This window comes from Monodelphis domestica, chromosome 6 (genome assembly GCF_027887165.1).
Source record: "Monodelphis domestica isolate mMonDom1 chromosome 6, mMonDom1.pri, whole genome shotgun sequence".
NCBI classification, from domain to species: Eukaryota; Metazoa; Chordata; class Mammalia; order Didelphimorphia; family Didelphidae; genus Monodelphis; species Monodelphis domestica.
This window is the reverse complement of record NC_077232.1, coordinates 41,254,185-41,280,029: the sequence shown is the minus strand read 5'-3', so window position 1 is coordinate 41,280,029 and position 25,845 is coordinate 41,254,185. Positions and strand designations below refer to the sequence as shown.

General features: G+C 36.9%; 1 protein-coding gene across 1 annotated transcript in view; it reads left to right on the top strand.

Moving 5' to 3' along the window:
- The window catches only part of PDHX (pyruvate dehydrogenase complex component X), an 84,946-nt gene that overhangs the window by 331 nt on the left and 58,770 nt on the right, over window positions 1-25,845 (top strand). The window contains exon 2 of the mRNA XM_001380776.4: window positions 9,960-10,040. Within this exon, the coding sequence (XP_001380813.3) occupies window positions 9,960-10,040 (81 nt within the window). The remainder of the gene's footprint in view (window positions 1-9,959; window positions 10,041-25,845) is intronic.

Here is a 25,845-nt window from a genome sequence, read left to right as displayed (position 1 = left end):
GGTCACCGAGGCCAGGCCCCGCCCCTTTCTTCCTCTTCACTCTCGGCTTTTAGCAGCTTCAGAGAACGATTCTCCCATCCCCTCTTTCACTCCTCTCGCAGCTCTTGGGCTAGTGGATAGAGCGCTGGCCTTAAATTCAAATCCTGTCTCCATATAGGCTTAAGAACCTGGGCAAGTTACTCTGATTCTCTGTGCCTCCGTTTCCTCCTCTGTACAATGGGGTCAGTACTGGTAGTACTTATTAACAGGAGTTATTGTGAGGATCAGACGAAATTATATGTGCAAAGCGCTTTGCAAACCCTAAAGTATTGTATAAAACCAAGGCTCTGCTTTGTGCTAGATCCTGTGCTAACCGCTGGGGTTATAAATAATAAAAAGACAGTCCCTGCCCTCTGAGAGCTTACAACCCAAAGAATGATTTCTTCTTCCTTCTTCCTTCCTTCTTCTCCTTGTAGCATTTACACTGGCCACAATCCTGTCGAACATTCTGGGTAGCTGGGCTAAACAGTTGAGTGTCTAACCCATAAGTAAGTTATTTGGGGGGCAAGTATCTATTCTAAGTACATGAAGACTTTCCCTGCCATAAGGGGCAAATGAAAACAGGTCCCCCCCCCCCTCCTCCCATGACAATGGAAGTGGCTGAAGCCAGCACTCTCAGGCTCTTAGAGCTTGATCAAAAATCAAAGTTGCCAAGGTCATCCACTGTGACAATGACTGAAGAGTGAGGCTGATGACTTTGTGCTATTCTGTCTTTCTGACCTCCCAGTTTACAGTGCAAGTCAAGATAGCACTCTGTGAAGGCACTGATCCTCTTTGAAACAACAACTACTACTACCACCACCACCACAGCCAAATTTAAGAAAAGAAAATCTACTTATAGTAACACTGCATTATAAAAAGAAAAAGAAAACATACTACTATTATCTAACGCTCCCATTTAAGAAAAAATGCTAGTCTTTATCAAAAATACACATGCAGTCAAGCAAATCATTCCTCTTTGGCTGTGTGTACATGTATGTGTATAAATGCATAAATATATGTCTCATGTATATATGTGTATGTGTGTGTATATGTTTTGTACATTTGTATATATTCTTATTCTACTACTAGTCTTTCCCCTCTCAGGAAGTGAGCAGCAGCATATTTCATCATAGGTGCTCTAAAATCAATGCTGTTGTCCATTCAGCCATTTATTAAGTATGTATTGTTTGGCAGGGGTTCTGGTAGATACTTTTGTATGTAAATATGGTATAAATACAAACAAAGAAAGAAAACCACACATTAAATGGTGATAGAAAGGATGGAAATAAGGGGAGAAGGTACCTGGGAGATATGGTGGAGAAAGTGGAGGAAATGAAGGTTAGTTCATCTGAGAACTTCCTCAAAATGGAGGTTCTGGGAAGAACTCAGCAGTGTGAAGAGGGGTCTTCAGAAACAGAGGGATTTTCCAGGAAAAGAGAAGGCTTTCAAGGTGGGTGAAGGACCCTTTCACGTATTGAGTACCAGGTACCAGTACCTGAGAAGGTACTTTAAGACATGGAGAGATGAGTGGGAGTGCAGAGAGTTAGTAGGGAGGAGCAGAGAAAAATGAAGGACAATTGGTTCCTCAGAAGGATTGATGGGTTACTTAGAAAACTCTAAGAGAGTCAAAGTTGGTTGCTAGAAGTCCTTTTCTTACTATAGTGGGAAACTGAAGAAGATCCCATTACGAACAGTATAGCTGTTTTGCAGGGCTTCTTATAGAACCATGAATCTACATCTTATCTTTTTTTGGCTCATTGCCACAAGGATGATGGATAGGGGTTTGTAGTGCAGAGGGAAGACCCTTAGCAAGTCTGAATCCCCATTGTATTGATTCCAAGATGGAAGGTAAAGGCTTAAAAAAGGGGTGGGGGACAACTATTGCCTCCCCCTTACCACTCTTCTGCCTTAGAACCAATACTCTATTGATTATAAGATGGAAGGTAAAGGGTTTTTTTTTTGGGGGGGGGTGAGTATTGATGGGATAAGGGAAGAATAGCTCTCTAAATTGTACCGTTTCTGCTCGCTTCGCCATGCGTCTGTCCATATAAGGCTTTCTTGGTTTTTCCGAAATTGTCTCTTCATTTCTTACAGCTCAATAGTATTTACTTACATTCATAATTTGACCATTTTTCAATTGATGAGCACCTCCTTGGTTTCCGTTTTGTAAACATGGGTTGCTTTCCTCTTCTTTTGGTCTTTTTGGGATACAATCCTAGTGGTAATATTGTTAAATCAAAGGATATGTACAGTTTAGTGACATTTCTCAGCCTCTTATTTCACCAGAGGAAACTGAGGCCCAGAGAGTGAAGGGACTTGCCAAAGAACCAGGCTTCCATCCTGGATATTCTTCCCTGCTCCTATTGCTTTTTATATGACCCTGGAGATGGAGCCTCTTTTTGCTGTGTGGGATTGTAAAGTTGTTGCCTCACTCTCCCCTAATGCTAGACAGTTGGAATGTTTATTTTCCTAGATGATGGAAAACTCTCTCCCAAGATGATGGTGTAGGGACGACCCCCACAAACATCATGCCAGTAGTCATTAAACATTAAGTGCCTGCTATATATTAGGTACTATGTTAAGTTCTGGAGACACAACTAGAAAACTAGTACAGTGTCTACTTTCTAAGAACGTGAATTCTGTTGGAGGAGATAGCATATAGGAAAGATATCAGCTGCAAGTCAGATGACAAGGTCCTATGGTCCTTAGAATAAAGGGGGAATGCATTTCTTTGATGCCATTTTCACTGATAAAATCATACTGGTTTCTGATGTTGAACCATTTGAATGTGCCAAGGATTTTAATGATAATTTTATTTTCTGAGTCTTCAATAGATGTGACAAAGGAACAAACAGTTTCCAGGCTGAATCCCAACAGGGATTGTATCTTCAGAGAATTATAATTGCAGGCTCTAGACTGGAAGCATTGTTATTCTTAAAAAAAAAAATTAAAAAATGTTTCTATGATACATTTTCCTTCCCTCCCCACTTCTGGAGCTGACAAGCAATTTCATTGGGTTATAGAAATGTTATCACTTGATACCTATTTCCATATTATTCATTTTTGCAATAGAGCAATCTTTTGAAACCAAACCTCCAAATCATGTACCTATATAAACAAGTGAGAAGTCATATGTTTTTCTTTTGAGTTTCTATTTCAACAGTTCTTTCTCTGGATATGGAAGTCTCTCTGGATTGTCTTGGATCTTTGCATTGCAACTAGTGGCAAAGTCTATTATATTATGTTGAATTGTGCCACAATGTTTCACTTTCTGTGTATAATGTTCTCCTGGTTCTGCCCACTCCGCATCAGTTCCTGGAGGTTCTTCCAGTTCTTATAGAAAGCCTCCAGTTCATCATTCCTTTCAGCACAGTAGTATTCCAGTCCCCATCAGATACCACAGTTTGTTCAGCCATTTCCCAATCGATAGACATCCCCTCATTTTCCAATTTTTTGCCACCACAGAGTGAGCTGTGAATATTTTTGTACAACCCTTTTTTTATTATCTCTTTGGGGTACAAACGCAGCAGTGGTATGGCTGGATTAAATGCATTCTTTTAGAGCCCTTTGGACATAATTCCAATTGCCTTCCAGAATGATTGGATTAATTCACACCTCCACCAGCAGTGTACTAGTGTCCCAGTTAAGCCACATCCCCTCCAACATTTATTATTTTCCTTTACTGTCATATTGGCCAATCTGCTAGGTGTAGGTACCTCATAGTTGTTTTGATTGCATTTTCTCTAATCAGGAGGGATTTAGAACACTTTTTCATGTGATTATTGATACTTTTGATTTCTTCATTTGAAACTGTCTATTCATGTCTTTTGACCATTTGTCAATTGGGGAATGGCTTGATTTCTTGTACATTTGACTTAGTTCCTTATGTATTTGGGGAAATTAGACCTTTGTCAGAGAATTTTGTTATAATTTTTTTTTCTCAGTTTGTTGCTTCCCTTCTAATTTTGGTTGCATTGATTTTATTTGTATAAAACCTTTTCAATTTAATATAAACAAAATTGTTCATTGTACATTTTGTAATGTTCCCTATCTCTTACTTGGTCTTAAATTCCTTCCTTTCCCACAGATCATATATGTATATTATTCTATGTTCACCTAATTTATTTATGATTTCTCTCTTTATATTTTAAGTCATTTACACATTCTGAATTTATCTTGGCATAAGGTGTTAAATGTTGATCTAAACTTAATCTCTCCCATACTGTTTTCCAATTTTCCTAGCAGTTTTTGTCAAACAGTGGGTTCTTGTCCCCAAAGTTAGGATCTTTGGGTTTATTGTATACTATCTTGCTGAGGTCATTTACCCCTTGTCTATTCCACTGATCCTCCCTTCAGTCTCTTAGCCAGTACCATATTGTTTTGATGATGACTACTTTGTAGTACTGTTTAAGATCTGGAACTGCTAGGCCCCCATCCTTCACTTTTTTTTTCATTTTTTTCATTGGTTTACTCAATATTCTTGGTCTTTTGTTCTTCCAGATGAATTTTGTCATTATTTTTTCTAATTATGTAAAAAAGTATTTTTGGTAGTTTGATAGGTATTACACTGAAAGATAAATTAGTTTAGGTAGGATAAGGATTTCTATGTTGTGGGTCATATTAGGAAAAAGCACTTTGGTAAGATAATTTTGTATAATTAGCTAATTTTTAAAAAATGAGGTAAGATGAAAGACCTTTTCTAGTTAATCGATTACTTTTCATTTTCTGAAATGCAGTTCTCAAGAGACATTAGTCAGATATGTTTTCCCTAGACAGTTGTTTTTTTTTTAACCCTTACCTTCCATCTTGGAATTAATACTGTGTATTGGTTCTAAGCCAGAAGAGTGGTAAGGGCTAGGCAATGGGGGTCAAGTGACTTGCCCAGGGTCACACAGCTGGGAACTGTCTGAGGCCAGATTTGAACCTAGGACCTCCAGTCTCTAGGCCTGGCTCTCAATCCACTGAGCTACCCAGCTGCCCCCTTCCTAGGCAGTTTTACTAACTTAAAAAAAAAAAAAAAACTCATAATTTTTCAGAAGGCAGTCTTTCCAATTCTTCTCTTTGAATTCTGTCACTCTTTAATTTTAAACAGCAGTCAATGATGATCTATAATAGGATTAAAATTTTTCATTACTGGTGAATTCAGAGAAGCAATTTCAATTCATCCAGGAAGGAAGGCCACATGAGGAATGGTTATGTTCTTTTTTATTACATAAAAATGAAAATTATTTGGGACTGATTAATGGTCAAATTAATGGTCAAAATATACTCAGTAGTAGTAAATTAAAGGTCTCAATATAGTTCTCAATGTCAGCAGTAATGGAAACTCAGACAAAAACACGAAATATAAATTGTCATAGCAGGTGAAACAAAATTATAAAAATATTTGAAGGGCTATATGTTAAGACCATTAGCTTTGAACACAGTTGTCATAAACTGAAATGCAGATGTTTTAATTACAACCTTAGTTGAAAAAAATCTTTTTGTCAGATTTGGAATTCTAATTCTGACTGCCCTTTCTAAAATGAGGGGCTTGGACTAGGCCTAAGCTTCTCAACTCTTTTTTATGGATCATTATCCTTGACTCACTCACTATGCCTGTGTGTACCTCAGGTACTGTCTTCTCTTTTCTCTCTACAGTCTCTTTCTGTGATTACAGATCATTATATCTAGCCTTAGCCTTCTTGAACTGGCAGTACTCAACATGTTGTGAAAATAAATTCTTGGTTCTCTACCTAGTTGCAGTTAACACTTTGGTTAACAATAACTTAAGTACCCCTACTTAGTACCTCACTAGATTGTGAAGACATGTCTAACTCTCCTTTACCTACCTTTTGATTGAATCAACACAAGCTTGAATTATGTGGAGGAGCTCTAAAACTACTTAGAGAATTCATACCCCACGAAAGTCATGTCTGGAATCTGTGAACCCTTTTGATGAGAATTTACCCCTCCAGAAGGTGAGAAGTGGATCCCACAGACACTTCCTGGCAGTGTCAGGGCAATTTGGAAACTCTGATTGGCCCCTGTGAATAGGGGAAGGGATAAGAAGCCACTGTAAAAGGCCCTGAATTTCTGGGGCTAGAGAGCAGCTTCAAGAAGAAAGTTGGCCTCAGGAGTCATCTTCAGCTCAGAGTCATTCTCTTGACCTACCTCTTGGAGGGAACTTGGGTGAGTGAATAGTTGTCTTTCCTTCCCTGTCTTCTGGAGAGAGTTTAATTCCAGATGAAGCCCTGGCTGAGTCAAGCTCTGGAGAAATATTTAGATAGATAGGCTAAATGTCTTCTCTACCTTTTTTGTATTTCTGTACTTTTACTCTTTCCACCTCTTTTGTAAATAAAAGGTATTAAAGGTCATTTCGACTTTGAGCAATAATACTTTGAATCAGTGACCGTTATTTATACTTTTCATATATTTTAGTCAAACCATTAAAATTTAATTCCTATATATTTTGGCATCCATTAATTTTTAACCTTTACAGTGTCCAGAACAGAATTGATTTGCTTTGCCCCCAAACCCCTTCACCCTATTTTCCCTATTTTTGATGAAGACACTGTCATGTTTCTGATCACCTAGGTTTGTAACCTTAGAGTTTTCTTCACTAGTCCATCTTCCTCCACACACACCCCCTCCCCATCCAGCCAGTTGTGAAACTTTGTCAGTTCTGTCTCCTCCACATCTCTCCTCTAATGCCACTGTCCTTGTCCAGGCTTTCTTCATTCTTTGCTTAGACAATTATAAGTTTCCTAATTGGTCTCTACCTCTCATTGCTTTCCTCTTTAAATCTTTTAAAGCTTCGAGCTGACAGTGTCACTGTCTGTTTAAGAAACTCAGTAATTTTCTCTTGACTCAGGGATAAAGCTTCATTGTTCTTTGGCTGCAACCTGTTTTTAAGGATGTTGAACATTACTTTATTCACTTATAAGTTATAAAATACCTGGATGTTTGCTGTTTCCCATATGTAGCATATCATTTCCATCTCTGGGCCTTTGCATAGGATGTCCTCTGTGCTTGGAATGGATCCTTTCCTCATTTCTGCCTGAAAAGACCCCCACCTTCCTCTCTTACTGACCTGTGTTCCTCTACCCACCCCCTGATCACCTTGTATAATGGAAATCCCTCAGGGACAATGAGAGCAGGCTGTGCTATAGTGTGAAGGTCACTTGATTTAGAGAAGACGACCAGGTTTCCAATCCTAACCTTGCCATTTACTACTTATATGACCTTGGGCTTATAACCGTAACCTTATGACCCCTAAGCTCTGATCCTTGATTTTCTTATCTGTAAATTGAGGTATTTGGACTAGATGAATGAATGACTAAAAACAGAGTTATCAAGCACTTTGCACTAGGACTGGAGCACTGAAGATTCAAATACAAGCAGACCAGGTAACCTGTGCCCTTCAATAGCTTCTATTTTGTAGAGGAAGATAGGGCATATGGGGGAACAGGTGGAGGATGGGAGCATGGTGAGTGATAGATATGGCCAGGAAGTATGTGCTTGGTCTAGGAGTGCTTACAAGAGAAGTCCTTGGGAATGAGCATTCTCCACCTTCCCAGCTCTATACCAGTGAGGAAAAAGCTAAAAAGAAAACTCCTCTTTCACTCCTATTTTTCTAAAGCTTTATTTGAAAGCAAAAGCAACCAGTTTCCCTTGGCTGAAATTGACTAACACTTTCACATCCACTAACCACATTCACCACCCTCATTCATGAGAAAGAGTCCCCCCTCCTAGGCATGGGATTGGTTCTGATATAGACCAATCCTGCACCTGGAAGCAGGGGTGTGTGGCCCCTCAGTAGCACGGGATTGGTCTAATTCAAGACCAATCCCACACCAGGAAGTAGGAGGGACCCCTGAGGAACACTGGGAGGTGCAGTTCCCTTGGCCACAACATTTTGAAAATCACATGCCGAGCTCGCTGTGATCCTTTGGGAGACCAGTCTCCCTAATGGATCTTAACAAACATAAGAGATTAAAGATACATTCTTGCAAGGGGAAAATGCAACTACCTGGGGATAAGGAAACAAAAGGGAAACAAGAACAAACCCAAAAGGGGCAGTCCCCTTTTGCACATCAAAGTATATATAAAACAAATGTGTTTAAACAAATGACTTTAACAAAACAAATGAATTTAGCCACCTTCCAAAGTTCAATTTTTGAAATAATAAAAGGTCTGCTCAGGATCTCCCAGAACAGCTTGTGGTCTCCACAGGCATCTCCATGGCATCTTCCACAAGGAATTCAGTCTCTGGGTGGCCGCACATTTCTTACCCTTGAAATAATTTAAACTTTTTCATATAAAATAAAAACACAGCCAGCATCATCTTTTGGCCCTTAATAAATGATGGTTGGATAAATGTTGATAGTTTACAGTTCCTAAGAGATGTTTCTTCAGAAATAGCCTTATTTTGAAGCCTTAGATTTTCTGCCCTGAAGTCCTGCTGCTGGCACCTCCTAGTTTGTTCATTATCTGTGATGATAATGACCTTGAAGTAAACACGGGGACCAAGAGATTGTGTTGGAAGGTGGTTGAGAGGAATATTGGCATGAGCAGAAAAGTCCATGTTTCAGTGTGGTTGGACTTCAGTTAAGAAGAGAGTTGCCCTGTTAACCCATGTTTGCAAGGAAACCTGATCAGATCCCAGATCATTACATCAAAGGAGTGGAGCTTGGAGGGTCCTTGGAGGTCTTGAGGCTCAACCCCATTTTCTAGATGTGGAATCTGAGGCCCCCAGAAATTTAAATGACTTATCGTATCACAGGGAGTAAGAGACCTGGCCAGGATTGACCATAAGACCTTTTGTTTTTAACTCTTTAAAATCATAACTCACTATTCTCTAGCACTTAAAAGTTGCAAGGGCTTTCTTCCAACAGCCCTGTTTCGTAAGCATTCTGCTCAAAGTAAACTTATTTTACAGAGGATGAAACTGAGCTGAACTTAAGGAATTTGCCCAAGGTCATCTGACAAAGCAGACTCAGTGTGAGGTCTTTTGGGACTCATCCATTATCTTTAAACCATATGACTTAATGTCTTTCTCTTAAAGACTTTGGCTTATACAAGTGAGTAATAAAGAAGCAACATCTTTGTTGTCCTGCCTTTTTTTTTTCAGGGACAGCATTATCATTGATCTTTCTATGAGAAATTTTAAGTTTAAGATTAAAATTGACGGATAGAAAATTTCCTACTCATAATGAATTGGTCTTAGTCCATTATTTTGTATACTTGGGACCTACAGGAGAAAATGGCAAGCTGGGTGCAGAATTAAACCAAAGAAGGAGAGAGTAGGGTATATCACCTTCATGGAATCTAGAGTTCTCCTGATTCCCGCTTGGTGTTCCTGGAAACAGGAATCTAGTTATTCTGTGCAGGATACAGTGTATAAACAATAAAGAGTTTTATAGAATTTTCATCAGGAAGCTATGTCAAGGGTGACCCCAATACTCCTCAGATGTGCTTGTGATTTCAGGAAAAATCGAGGAAGGCCCCTATGGGGTGGGGTCCATTTCATTGGTGTTGAGAGCAACTCCCTCCACCATTGCTTACCTGCTCTCAACTTAGTCTGAAAGATGCTTGTTCACTTACCCATTGGCAAATGGCCAGTATGTGTCCAGAAATTTGAATTCAGGCTTCCTAAAGACTTTTAAGCCTCACTTTATTTCTGCTATATTCCTTCCTCTATAGTATTCATTTTAAAATTAAATACCTCTAAGGAGTATGTCACTAAGCTAAAAATGTTTTTGAATAATCTGAAGGATGTTTATGTATTTTTGCTATTTACTGGCTTCTCAGTGTGATTGAGAATTGTCTTCAACTCTGCCTCTCTTCCCCCTCCACAATTGTAAGGTTCTCTTTCTCAACTAAATCCTTAACTGGAGATGATAGATAATTGGATATGCACATTTAGTTACTGATCTTTTCCTTTTTTTAAATTTCAGTTGATCCTATTAAAATCTTAATGCCTTCCCTGTCTCCTACAATGGAAGAAGGAAACATTGTTAAATGGTTGAAAAAGGAAGGTAAGTTAGTTTATGTTTGTTCATTTAGGGTTTTTTGGTTTATGATTAATTTCAGTCGTGGTTGGTATAGATTAAGCATACTATAAATTGTTACTTGGTCAGTTTATTAAAAAAAAAAGTAAAAATTAAGCTTTTCCATGCTGTGTTGCAAACTGTTTCTTGTTTCAATTTTTTTTTAACAGAAAAAAATATCTTAAGATCATGTTTCTATTTTTAAACGTTGGCTTTAGATATTAGTTTTGTGATATACAAGACAATGTGGTCTTCTTCCAGCTCATTTTCAGGTTTTTTCTTTTGACTCTTATTCACACTATAACATTTATATTCAACAAGTAAGCATTTATTCTGTTTCATGCACTGTTTAGGCATCCAAGATACAAGGACAGAAGAAAAACAATTCTTTTTTTTAAGTTTTGGAAATTTTAATTAATTAATTTAGAATATTTTCCCATAGTTACAAGATTCTTGTTCTTTCCCTCCCTTACCCCCACCTCCCTCCCATAGCCTATGCATAATTCTACTGCATTTTACATGTGTCATTGATCAATAACTATTACCATATTATTGATATTTGCACTAGCCATGATCAAGTTGTTTTTCTTCTGTGTTTCTGTCCCCACAATTCTTCCTCTGAATGTGGTTGGTGTTCTTTCTCAAAGGTCTCTCAGAATTGTCCTGTATCATTGCATTACTGCTAGTAGAGAAATCCATTATGTTTGATTGTACCATACTGTGTCAGTCTCTATGTATAATGTTCTTCTGGTTCTGCTCTTTTCATTCTGCATCAATTCCTGGAGGTCATTCCAGTCTCCATGGAATTCCTCCAGTTTATTATTCCTTTGAGCACAATAGTATTCCATCACCAACAGATACCACAATTTGTTCAGCCATTCCCCAGTCGAAGAACATCCCGTTGATTTCCATTTTTTTGCCACCACAAAGAGCACAGGTATGAATATTTTGGTACAAGTCTAGGAAAAACAATTCCTATTCAAGGAATTGACATTCTAAATATGTGTTGACAAACTTACTGGGAGGGTACAAAATATAAAATAGAATAATCAAAATAACTCCAAAGGGAGAGAGAATTAACAAATTAAATCAGGAAAAGTTCAGTTAGAAGGTAGCCCAGAAGCTCTGTTTGGCAGTAAATAGATCTGCTAGATGGCAGGAAGCATAGGTACCCAAAGACCCCATGGTGTGAGAGGGAGAAATGAATGTGGGAAACTGATTATTATCATTCCAATTCCAATTCCAGAATATTTGAGAAGAGGGATGGAAGGAATGAAACTGAAAGGGGGTCTGGAAACTACCTTTAATTATATGGAACTGACATTTATTAAGCACTTGTTATGAATTTGGCACTGAGAACACAAATATTAAAAAGAAATAGGCCCTGTCCTTAAAGAGGACTAGCAGAATAGTGATGTTCTTAAAAAAAGGGAGTTTAGAGGAATGAATGGGAAAACCAGAGAAATCTGGGAGGAGTTTTATGGATTAATCGAGAGCAAAGTGAGCAGAAGCAGGATATAACATTCACATAGCCAACACTTTTTCCTCTTTTCTTTAAAAATTAAATTATATTACATTATTTAAAAGTTTTCATTTTTGCTCCTCATTTCTTGCCTTCCCTCATGTCCTTCTTTTATCCATTGAGAAGGCTAGAAATATGTTATTCATTCAACATATGAAGTTTGCAAAACATTTCTACATTAGCCATGTTATAGAAGGGGGGGAAAATCAAGAAAGATAAAGAAAGTAGGAGAAAGTATACTTCATTCAGCACTCAGAGTTCATCAGTTCTTTCTTTAGAGATAGAGAACAGTTTTCATCATCAGCCTTTCAGAATTTTCTTGGATCATCATTTTCTTGATCACAGTACTTTTCCCTTTGGCATGAAGACTTTCTTGATTCTCCTTTTTCCCAACTGTCAGTGCCTTGTATTTTTTATACATTTATTTATTCTGTGTGTGTGTGTGCATGCACACACATACACAGCTTCTTGTTTTAGCATAGTGGTTCTTAATTGGGGTCTGTGAGCTTCCCCCTTCAACATATTTATAAATGTTTTTCTCTCCCTTCCTTCCATTTCTTAGATACAGCTCTGTACCTGAGTAAATATGTATGCTGGCCCCAGATCAGGCCCTGGTCCAGGTTAACTGTTAGACCCTTCAACTCACAGTTGGAAACTTTGATACTGGCCCAAAGTAATCCATTGATCTCCCTTCTGAACCTACCTTCCCAAACACCCTACTACAGAAATAAAGTTTCTTGAGGCCTGGGGTTGTTTCATCTTCATCTTTTTAACCCTGCAGTTAACACACAGTTTCTTGTCCCTATTAGTTGCTTAATAAATCCTTGCTGAAAAATTGGAAAATGAGTGGATGCCCTTCGATTGGGGAATGGCTGAACAAATTGTGGTATATGTTGGTGATGAAATACTATTGTGCTAAAAGGAGTAATGAACTTGAGGAATTCCATGTGAACTGGAACAACCTCCAGGAATTGATGCTGTTATAAGGAAGAGATGAGTTAAGTTTGCAGAACACAGTGGCATAAGACTAGCAGAAGAAAGATTTCAGGAATTGTAATAGATAATATTGGGAGGGGGTATAGTTGATACTTGATCAATGGATCAGGCAACTCTCTTGTTTTGCCTACCCTCCCTCCCATTTTCCTCCCTCTTCCAGCTTCCCTTCCTCCCCTCTTCTTCCCTTCAGCTTCCCCTTCCCCTGTTCTTCGGTTTCTAAATCAGTCCGGGTTACTTAATGTTGTCTCAGATGAAAATACTTTCTCTCTTCTTTATCTAAGTAAGGGTTTATTTGGGGAAGATAGGGAAAGATGGAGGATGGAGGTAAAAGGGTTGGGGGTTTCCCTAATTCTATAATTAGCTTTAGATTGGAGGATATTGAGAGAATGGATGATAGGTCTAGTATTTCAGTCACTATCACCAACAGAGCAAGTCAGAGAGATATATGGACTATTGTCCTCCTTCTTCTGCCTTCAAAGTCACCAGGCCACCTCCAGCTTGATTATCCCAAGCCCCAGAGATAAACCCAGCTTCTTCTTTCCCTGATTCAAAGGTAATCAGGAAATCAGAAAGGACCCTGATTCAAAGGCAAACAGCATCAGCTAAGTCCAGAATTCAGCTAGCAGTTGGTTTGGCTCCAAACTGTCTTTCCTGGTAACATTCCAAATCAGAATCTTCATTTGATTGATAGATTACCACTCAGCCACTGCTTCTGTCCTTTTGAATGCCTTATAATTTCTCTCTTTCCTACAAATCCTCCCTTTTTGTCTTTAAAATAATTCAACCAGCATTTTTTTAATGATACTTACTTTTAGATATATTTTGTTATATTTCGAACTATCTAATTCTTAAACCTGTACTATATTAAATATTCCTTTACCCTTCCAAAATAACAAATCCTAAACTTATCTTAGCTATTCTGTCTATCTAGTTCTATGCTAAGTTTTGGGTAGAGGAAAAATGGTTTAGGTAATAAGGATTTTACATGAAATATAGTTTTGACTCATGTAACAATTTTAAACAATTCCAACAATTTCAACAGCATTTTGAATATGTAACTGTCTTATTTCCTAATGTCTATAATTCAACTAAGTAAAATTTTCTATTACCAACAATTGCTAATCTAAAATTATAATGTAATCTAACTTCTATACTTAAGTAGTTTTTTATGTCTGTCCCTACTTCCCTAAGACTTTGAACAAGTTTTTCTAAACAGTTTCTATAGTTAGTCATTAGAACATTAATAACTTATTCTAATATATTTAGCTTGGTAGTACATTAGAATCTACATGTGTACATAGGTTGTATTTATACAGATTTACATATGTATATTCATAATACTTGCTCTTGATTTCTGTGCAAACTCATGCAGATAAGAAATATCTGTGTTTGAATCTTCCACAGAAAGTTATATATCAATGATGTTTGTGTTTTGCAACTATGCATATGTTGTATACTTACCCATTCCATGAGATATCTTCCTACATTATATTTTAGTGTAGCATGTGTGTGTATAATATATGCATATATATACACACACATGATATTCACATGTATGTCGCATTCTTATATAACCTAATGATAACAAGTTCAAACTTTCAAAGTCCTTCCATGTCTTCCGATATTGATTGTAGAAACTCTGTGTGTCTAAGTCTCTTGTCATCTGGTCAGCATACCACTCTTGTCTGCTGTCACTTTTTTTTTTAAACATTATTTTATTTGGTCATTTCCAAACATTATTCATTGGAAACCAAAATCATTTTCTTTTCCTCCCCGCCTTCCACCACCTCTCCCCATAGCCGACTTCTTGACAGCGATTCTGCTGTCAATCTTGATTGTAGTCCTGTGTTCTTTAATTCAGGTACTGTGAACTTTAAATTACTCCACCCTACTTAGATCTTACTTTATGGTGAAGATAAAGTTGTAATCTCCTGATTGAACAATGAAGGTACTTAGTTCTTACTTTATAGTGAAGCTAGAACTTTAAGCTAAGTCTATTTTTAGATTTTATTACAAAAAAGGTGTTAAGTAACTATATAGGGTAAATTAATCACAAAAAGGTTAAGTAACTAACAAAGGGTGAACTTAACAAAGAAGTATTAAGTAACCCAAAAGATATAATCTAATCAAAGAAGATGAGAACTAAAAAATGGGCAGTCCTGGAGAAAAGCCTCTGATGTGATTGGTAGGTGAAAATTTAGAGGAGGGGACACAAGAGTAAAAGGTCTATCTATTTCACATCACTTCCTCTCTCTGGTACCTTTGGCGGCCAAGAGATGGCTGGTGGCAGCGTACCGGGCCTTTTGACACCTTGGCATGGCTACAGCTATTGTTCGATTTGGTGGTGAGTTTGAGTTTTTCCTCCTTTCTAAACTTTATCCTCTTAGAAGCCTCTAATCTCCTTCAGAGACCTAGAGGCAGAGATCTTGAACTCCCCCTGGCACAGGCCAGGTGGGAAAAATCATACCCTCTTTCTCCTTAAAATTCTTCCCTCCATATTAATTAAAATTACCATAAATTTCCAGACTGACTTGGGTATTTATTTGGGATTTTTTCCCTGGCGACCAATTAATTTAGATTTTTAAGTCACAACCCTTAAATTATCTTTACAGAACATACTGGAACAATCAGGAACATGCATGCGTGGAAGGTTTTTACATGTTCATGTATGTAAGATTGAAATTTTCATTGTGCATGGAAGTAAGCTATAAATTCTTCATGAGTGCTTGTCAGAATTCATTAGTTATTCTTCATGTGTGGAAGTAAGCATTACTTATTATCTTCATGAGTAAAGTAAGCTTTACTATATGTTCATCTTCATGAGTGGGTGTAAGCAGTATAGTATAAGTTCTTAGAATTTTGTTAAGAATATGAATTTGAAGTTATTGATGTTTGAGTTTTTTCACAAGGAGAGTTATTGCATGTTGTCTTTAGTTATGTCTTGGAGATAGAATTTGGATATAATGTAATTTGTTTTGTTTAGAGTTATGTATTCATTTGGAATAATCTTGTTACTTTCTTTGCTGTTACCATTGTAGGCAGAGACTTTGTAGAGTATGTAGAGACTTTTCTTTGGAGTTAAAATTTTAAATGCATATTTTTCCTTTTGTCTGTTACTGGCTGTTTTTCTTTCTGAAGCTGTTTTATATGAGTTAGAGGTGCTTTCCTGTTATCATTTTAACATGTGCTGTGAATCTTAAAAATTCTCAGACCCTACTTCATAGGATTTGGTTAAGACCATTCCCCATTTTAAACAATGAAGGGACTTAGATCAGGAATGTGAGACCTCTACTCCATCCCTACTTAAGCATACTTTAGGGGAAGATAAAGTTGTAAACTCCTTGCTGAACAATGAAAAGTACTTAACCCATACTTATAGTAAGGCAAAAGTCCTTAAGCTGGGCCTATTTTTAGATCTAATACAAAGGGGTGCTAAGTACCTATAAAGGTCAGGCAACATGTAAACTTACAAGTGGCAAAGAGGTGAGAACTTACTCAGAGATTTTAGTCTACTCAGGTGTGAATTAAGAATGGTCAGTCCATTGATTGTCCATGTGATTGGTAGATGTGAGAACTTTGGGGAGGTGACATAGGAGAAAATTCCCTTTAAAAGGAAGTCAAAAAGAGGTCTTTGGAGATTCACCTGGGAAAAGCTGAATTGGAGGAGGCAGCTGGCCAAAGCTGCCTTGAAGGGCTTGATGGCTGAACTTGATTGAGCTAGCTGAAGCTGAACTGGTGTCTCTCTGAACACTAGAATCTTGCTTGGGACAAATCTTGTGGTGAGTGGATAAAAGACTGACTAATCTCTCTCTTAAGGCTTAAAAGCCTAGGCTGGCCCAGGCTGGCCTATCTCTTTTCTCATTGTTTCCTCTTACTCTCTCTCTTTCATTAATTCCTTATTTGTATTAATTAAAATATCCATAAAAACCCAGCTGACTTGGGTATATTTCATATTTGGGAATTTTCCCCTGGCAACCACTTTATTTTTAATGTAAAAAACATATCTTTGCGGTCACAGTTTAAGGCAACCACTCTTTTAACTGTCACAGTTTAGGCAAGCACTACTTTTAATTATTAACAGTGCAATACTCTCTTGTCTGTACTATCTGTTGATACGTACTCTCATGTGTGCTTTCCTTTGTTTTCCATAGGGACTGTTATTGATTTTTTTCCAGGGCTAGTCAAAATTATGGGCATGATGCAATTTTACATGTGAAGCATGGAACCATGGATCTCTTTGATCAACCTTTATAGATATTGGAGTTGTCATTATGACCGATGTTGGTCTGATCCATCTTGGTTCTGTAGGAGATTCTCTATTAAAGTTTTTGACATATACCTTATCTCCTGGTTTTATCTTATACAGTGAAAAATCTAGTGGTATTCTTTGCACAAGCAAGCCCAGTTTCCTTAGTTTGTCTAGTCTACGTTGTATCTGTTTTAAATATTCATGAAGTACACATTCCCCTTTTAACATGGACAAGTATGGTGGCTTTACTGTCCTATCATGCCAAAGTGGCTGACTATATAGCATTTAAAATGGTGATATATGCAAGTCAGTCCTAGGTCTAGTTCTTATGTTGAGCAAAGCAAGAGGCATAACATCTGTCCATTTTAAATGTGTTTCTGAACAGAATTTACCTACCTGTGTCTTCAATTCTTCATTCATCCGCTAGACCTGACAGGAACTTTGGGGCCGATTAACTAAATGATAGTTGCATTTAATCCCCAAGTACTTGTAGATTTTTTGTAGAACTTGGGAAGTGAAATGGGACCCCTTGTCCGAATCTATGGTATCGGGAATGCCATGTCTAGGTATTATCTCTTTTAATAGAAATCTCATTACTGTTGCTGTGTCCTTTTTCTTGGATGGACATGCTTCAACCCATGTTGTCAGTTTGTGCCTTATAATTTCTCTCTTTTCCACAGAATCTTGGAAAGGGGAGTTAAGCCGAGAGAAACCTCAGGGACAGTTAGGCTGTCTGTCTGCCTCTAGATTTGATCCTGGAGGGAGTGGCTGTCAAGTCCTGGGAGTTTGACCCAATCCTGTGTTACTGGTTGTGTGCTATGTGTCCTAAAGAAGATCTGAGGAAGCTGTCTCTGTCCTGGGTCATCTGAAGCTGGTTGTAAGCTAAGGTCCAAGTCTATCTGGACTCAGGATCTTCCCCTGGATCTCTGGGTGATCTGGTATTAGCCAGTATCTTCCTTAACACCAAGAGGGTTAGGGCAGAATAGGTGTACAGAGATTGAGTTTACAGCTTAGCATATCCGGGAGATAGTGTAGAAACTTAACTCTAAGAAAATCCTTCATACAAAGGCATTAGATTTGGGGTTATTTTAGTAGTCCCAAGGATAGGATTTCCCTTTACCCTCTTAACCTTTCCCTTATTTAATAAATTACACTTCCAGTTACTGTGGTTTGTTATCTATGTGCTAGTCCAGTCTAGGCTCTGCAGAGTAAAAGGAGCAGAACCAGGAGAACATTATACACAGAGACTGACACACTGTGGCACAATTTGGCATAATGGACTTCTCTACTAATAGTAATACAATGATCCAGAATAATCCAGAGGAATTTATGAGAAAGAACACTATCCACATTCAGAGGAAGACCTGTGGGAGTAGAAACACAGGAAAAACAACTGCTTGATCACATGGGTTGTGGGGATATCATTGGGGATGTAGACTCTAAATGATCATTATTGCAAATACTAATAATATGGAAATATATCTTGATCAATGATACATGTAAAACCCAATGGAACTGTGCTTTGGCTATGGGAGTGGAGTGGAAGGAAGGTAGGGAAAGAACATGAATCATGTAACCATGGAAAAAATATTCTATTATAATTAAATAAATAAAATTTAGAAACGAATTCTTGCTGATTGAGTATGTGCCCAGAGATCACTATTGGCAGCATCATGCAGGCACTGAAAGGTGAGACTGAAGTCCTCCCTGTCCCATGTTTGGAAAACTACATCTTGTTATCACATCTTCTGGAAAACAGCAGAGCCTTCTTTATAGAGCTTCCCCCTGATCCAGGCTATGAGCCTCAAGCCATTGAGGGATTGGGTCTTGGGGGCAATTAAATTGTTGTGACTTTGTATATAAGAAAGTTTCACCTTCATCAATAATACAGTCTCTCAGAATCTATTTCTAGGTTTCTTATTTCTGATGAATTATAAGAACTCTGGTTATTTTTGTATTAGATGTGCTGGCCTGGTATTATTCTCAGTTCTTGAGGCATGGTTCAGTCACAGAATAGTTTTTTAGGGATAATTTAAAGAAGATTAATTTCACTAAATTTCCAGGCCTAATTAGACAATGTCAAAGAAGATTCCTTGGACTCACATTTGTCTCCTTTTAGCTCACTCTCACTTGATCAATTATGGATCACCTCTTCAGGCAGTATGATATAATGGAAAGACCAGAGGAGGATTTATAGAGAGGAAATGAGGCCACCTCTCAAACTCTTCTGCTCATCCCTGTTTGTGTGCCCTTTGGCTTTGATTTCTCATCTGTGAAATGAGGCCCAGGTGATCTCTAAACCCTCTTTTAATTCCCTATCCCATGATACTCTTAAGAATCCTGGCCCATTTTTACATGTGAAGTATAGTATTTTATCCTTAAAAAGAAAATAGTTATCATTGTATTTTGGAAGCAGCCACTAAGTAGCCCTTCATGGGGTATGATGAACTAAAAGTTCAGACTGTTTCTTTTCTGGCCTTTGTGACTCAGTAACCAATGTGACAAAAGATGAGTCACTTCCCATTGAAGATTGCAGAGCTTTCTTCTCAATGAGAAGTTGAACTAAATTATCTCCTTTAGCTGTGAAATTTTGTGTTTCTAAAATACTAATGAATAATAATAATAATAATAATTAGCTAGAATTTATTTAGCACTTTGAGGTTGACAAAATAGTTTACAAATATCTCATTTTATTCTCACAACAACCTTGTAAGGTAAGTACTGTTATTTTCCCTTTTTTACGTGAAAGAAACTTAAACAGACACGGGTGAAGTGATTTGCCCAGACATACTCAACTGTCTGAAGTAGGATTTGAATTTCCTTTCTTGATTCCAAATCCAAGTAAGTGTGTTCTGTACCACCTGGTTGCTTCTAAAATTCCATGATAGCTTTTTATTTTCTTTTTAGAGACTAGATATAGTCCCTTGATTAGCAAGCATTATGCTTACAGGTAAAGCTTATTTTGATGAACATACTAAATAATCATTTTATAAGGATCATAAGAGTACTTATTTCATTACTATATGAGTCTAAGAACAAATCAGTATTAGAAGGTGAGTGATTTGATTTGAGGATCGTGTCAAAATTTTGATTTCTCCTGAGAGTTAAACCCCATCATATTCCACATCTTTGAGATATCAAACCACTCTTTTGAAAAGCATATTGCTGTAATGTTTTTTCATGATAAATTTTTACTGTAATATTTTAATTACAGTAATTACAGTAAAAATTTTAGGTCAAATTTGCCCCACAATCTTATATGACATAGGCCTTCACTACTAATTTATACAAAGTACTTTTAGTTTTTCATGGGAAAAATTGCATTAAAATATTCTTTTGTGTGATTTTTACCTCTCCCCTGCACCCCTCCACCCCACATTTATAGAGCCAGAGAGGCATTTTTCTGAGATGAAGCATTTGAGGCTATATCCTGTTACATATCAGACTTCCCTTTGACACATTTTTGTTATAAACAAAAAAAATTTGGATAGTTATTGGTCAAGACCCCCAAAAATAGATTCAGGAGCAATAAATGCTTGGAACAGTAAACTGTTCTTGGCTTTGGTTTCCCTCATTCATGATGTGCTTCATGCTTTGGGGTTTTGTATTTATAAAAAAATTATCATTTTTAGTGATGACAGTATTCTTAAAGTGATTATTACAGATATAGCTGTAATTATTATGGGAGCTGTAATTGCCAAAGTATCAAAATTGCAGATGATACCAGGCAGAGATTTTTTAGCTTTTCATGTTCTGGATCCTTTGGTCAGTCCAGTGAAGCCTAGAGACATAACACTTGCTCAGACTCATTTTAAATGCATAAAATAAAATAGATTATGTTTATGTATAATTATCAAGACATTAGGGGAGGAAAAGCAAACTCGCAGATTTTCTGGCTAAGAATCTCTGCCCTAAAGGATAATGAAAAGGTACATGGTAGGTAGGTAGGTAGGCTGTACCATAGACAGTTTGAGTAGAGAGGAACTAGGCCAATCATGTAACAAGAGTAACAGATGGAGAACCCAATGTTGTATTTGTGTCTGTGGAATATTAAAGGAACTAGACAATGAAACTTCTTTTTATTGGGAGGATCCTCTCAGGATTTCTTACATTTGTATATTTTCTTAGCATTTCACTCGTCATTTGGATTTTTTTTTAGTTGTCAAGATATTAATTTATCTTTTGCATACAGAAAATTAGGAGGAAGTGAATGAAGTGAAGCCAGCTTTATAGAATTTTCTCCCTTCAAATCTGGTTCAGGCATGCTGATTTTAGGACATAGAGGAGATGGGGAGAAATCCCCTAATTTTAACCATAAATCTTCTGACAGTGATCCAGCCATTTCAACTGGACTCAACATTTTATTGAAGCACCATTTTTTCTATGTAATCTTCTAAACTTAACAGTTTTAAAATTACAATTGGAACACTGAATTTTTTTTTCCTTTAAGAGCACAAAGATGGATAGATAGTGCAACAAAGCTGCAAGAAGAAAAGTGTTTGGCTATGGCTAATGCTAGGGGCTATGAATCAGTTCACAAAGAGAGAAGGGGTAAATTCTCTGTAGTCAGAAGCAGAGGGGTGTTCACTGACTTGCCATCAGGATAGGATTTCATGTATGAGATGCAGGAGGTTGCTTGATTCCTTGTTGGATTCTATCTAGTACAATTCTTCCTTAGTCATATAGAATTTTCCCTTAAAACTGAGGGCATGGAAAGGATTCTCCATCTCTTTGCTGAATTTGATGGTTTTAGTGTCTCAGCTGATCACAGAAGCCACATATTCTTATAGTAATTCTTGGCCATCCTTGTGTTTGGATCCACAGTGTCGAGGATAACTTCATGTTCAGGATCTGGTTTTCTTTCTTCCACTGCCCAGTGAACTGAAGTGAATGGGGTTTGTTTTAATAATTATTCTTCAGAAATCTAGGCATGAGACTCCCAGTAAGCCAGACTGTAAAAACTGAAAGGCTTTTTAAAAGGTAAAGCACAAAAAATACACCAGAAATAAAATACACTTTCCAGTGTTTCTGTGGTGTTAGATTCTTTTGACTTCAGTGGCCACAGGTGGACTCTTTTAGCAGTTCAGTTCTGAGTGATCTATGTGAGGATGTTGGAATGTTGGAATTAGTAAAATGAAGATCCATGTGAGTCCAACTAGTTGGGTGCTGTGCAGGGTCAAAATTTTTGGTAGGTATTTGAACAAAGGTCAGGAGAGCAGTTTGATAAAACACAAAACAATTAGTTTATTTGGAGAAAAGTTCGGATAGAAGATAGAAAGGAGGAAGGTGTAAGTAATTTTATAACTATACCTAAAACCTCAATCCTAACTAAAATTTCTAAAAAACCCTAAATCTATCTGCCTTGGAGGACAGTTTCTTCTGTCAGGGCTAGGGCCAGGCCCAGCCTACTCTGCCTACACTGACTAAGAATTTAATCACTATTTACCTACCTATCTAAGCTAATCAATAGGCATTAATCACCTATCACCTCCTTACAAACTTTTAAGGCCCTAAATCTGTTTTCTTTATTCCCAAATGTCAGTTAGACCCAGAGACAAAAGCCCTAACTGTCAATTCACACTTTTACTTCTGTTCTTCCTTTGTCTCCTAGGTAATGGAACCTTCAACTCTCACAGAGACTGTCAGTTAACTGACTCTTACTGAGAAATGTTTCTTCTCCTCTGCCTCTTAAAGGGACAGGGGAGAGATTAAGAAAACTTCTTTAACAACACAGAAGAAATGTGTGTAGGAAACACCCCAATTCAAAGAATCCAAAGGGTTGATTTGGTCACTTACTAAAGATCAAGTCTTAAAACCTGCAAGATATTCTTGACTTTAGAATTCATCCAACAGACAAACAGCAAAAATGAGGCAGTTTTTTTCCAGAAGAAAAAAGCTCCAGAGGTGAAATTTTTTAAAAAGAAGTTCTTGATAAAGCCAGCAGGGGCCATCATTGTTATTCTGATGTCTACAAATGCTGTTTTGCAGAAGTATTCTTGTCATAAACGTTTTCTCCTTTTTAAAATAAAAAGTGAAGGGAAATTTAACAAACAAGTTTACTGGTCCTTGAATCCTGGGTGCTTCTTCTCTCATGGGGACATTACTTCCCATTTTTTAAAAATCATGATATCATTGATGTTTTAGAATTTGTGAATAGGATCATAGAATTTGAGACTTGGAAGGGGATTTAGTAATTGTCTGATTCAGCACCTTCATTTTGCAGATGAAGAAATTGAAATTTAAAGATAAACAGTGACATCTGTTCCTAGTACTGCAAGCTATTTAAGTGTTGGGGGAGAAGAGAGGCTCTCTTCTCAGGTGCTCTCAGATCTTACCTCTTTTGCTGCTCTTCCTCATTATTCTATGTCTTTTCATATCAAAAGTTTCTCTCCCACATTTCTGGATGAGATGCTCACATGGAAATATTTTAAGAGGGATACTTTCTACTTCAAATTTGCTTCTGTTATTAAAACAAATCAACCAGAATATATAAGATTATATATAATCTGTATTAAATGTATAAATCCATCTTATATTACATATGTATATGGTAACTGGGACTAGTTACTTCATATTACTAGTTACTTCATATATTTTATAGTTTTGAGGACAGTTTGAGGTTAAAATAATTTTTTTTAATTTTAGACATCCTTTGTAGATAATAAAGTTATGTTTTATACATGCACACACATAGTATAAGTGTACATATGTACTGTTTTCTCTCTAACTGCCTGTTGGACATTTTTTATTGCATGACCCAAAGAATTTAATTCCTAGACTAAAACTGAATTTACTCTATTTGTATCCAAACTCACTCATCTTCCAATCTGAAATCCTTCCTGGCAGGAAACTTTCATCCCCTTTTCAAGGGACAAGTTTTGGAGCCATCCTTGACAGCTATTTTTTCTCATTTCAGTCTCCAAACAGCTATAAATTCTTGTTTGATTTTCCCTTAATGACTGTACATCACAACCATCCCCTTCCTTCTGCTCAGTTGGCCACTGACCTAGTTGAGGCCTCCTTATTTTCAATCTTGACTTTTAGAATCACCTCATATCTGATCTAGTTATAGTCAGTCTCTTTCCACTCCAGGTCATACTGCATATCTTGACACAGAATAGAGATTTTGTGAATCTCAGATTGTTTGGCATGTAAAGCTGTTGGATATATGACTTTGGCTTCTATTTCTAGGCAGGTGCCCTTTAATTTTGTTTTTTTGAAGTCATAATCCACCTAGTAGATGTTTTGTAAATGGTTATTAAGTCAATAACTATCTTTTAAAAATATTATTTTTATAAAATACATTTATGAAATTGTTATTTTAGTTAAACATATTTCCAAAGTTCTCTTTCATATATTTCTACTGGTAGTTCTTAGGAATTTTGAAACATTTCTGTTTATGAATTAAAAATTCTAATGGCTTGCATCAAAGAACTCTCTAAGAAAAAATCCCCAGGTCTAGATGGATTCACAAATGAATTCTATCATACATTCAAAGAACAACTAATCCCAATATTATACAAACTATTTGACATTCAGCAAAGAAGGAGTTCTACCAAATTCCTTTTACAACACTAATATGGTACTGATTCCAAAGCCAGGAAGGTCAAAAACAGAGAAAGAAAACTATAGACCAATCTCCTTAATGAATATAGATGCAAAAATCTTAAAGAAGATACTAGCAAAAAGACTCCAGCAAGTGAACATGAGGGTTATCCACTATGACCAGGTAGGATTCGTACCAGGAATGCAAGGATGATTCAATATTAGGAAAACCATCCACATAATTGACCATATTAACAAGCAAACCAACAAAAATCATATGATTATCTCAGTAGATGCAGAAAAAGCCTTTGATAAAATACAACACTCATTCCTATTTAAAACACTAGAAAGTATAGGAATAGAAGGGCTTTTCCTAAAAATAATGAACATTATATATTTAAATCCATCAGCAATCATCATCTGCAATGGGGATAAACTAGAAGCCTTCCCAATAAGATCAGGAGTGAAACAAGGATGTCCATTATCACCGCTATTATTTAACATTGTACTAGAAACACTAGCAGTAACAATTAAAGAAGAAAAAGAAATTGAAGGTATTAAAATAGGCAATGAGGAGACCAAGCCATCACTCTTTTTGAATGATATGGTGGTTTACTTAAAGAATCCTAGAGAATCTATGAAAAAGCTAGTAGACACAATCAACAACTTTAGTAAAGTTGCAGGATACAAAATAAACCCACATAAATCATCAGCATTTCTATATATCTCCAACCCATTTCAATAGCAAGAATTAGAGAAATTCCATTTAAAATTACCCTAGACAATATAAAATACTTAGGAATCTATCTGCCGAGACAAACACAGGAACTGTATGAACACAACTACAAAACACTCCACACAATTAAAACTAGATCTAAACAATTGGAAAAACATTAATTGCTCATGGGTAGGACGAGCTAACATAATAAAAATGACAATCCTACCCAAATTAATTTACTTATTTAGTGCCATACCCATTGAACTACCAGAAAACTTTTTTTACTGAATTAGAAAAAAACATAACAAAGTTCATTTGGAAGAACAAAAGCTGGAGGATATCCAGGGAAATCATGAAAAAAAAATGCAAAGGAAGGAGGACTTGTAGTCCCAGATCTCAAACTATACTATAAAGCAGTGGTCATCAAAACAATTTGGTACTGGCTAAGAGACAGAAAGGAGGATCAGTGCAATAGACTTGGGGTAAATGACCTCAGCACGACAGTTTATGATAAGCCCAAAGATCCCAGTTTTGGGGACCAAAACTCACTATTTGATAAAAAAAACTGCTGGGAAAATTGGAAGATAGTGTAGGAGAGATTAGGTTTGGATCAACACCTCACACCCTACCCCAAGATAAACTCAGAATGGGTGAATGACTTGAATTTGAAGAAGAAAACTAAAGGCAAATTAGGTGAATACAGAATAGTATACTTGTCAGATCTTTGGGAAAGGAAAGATTTTAAAACCTAGCAAGAGATAGA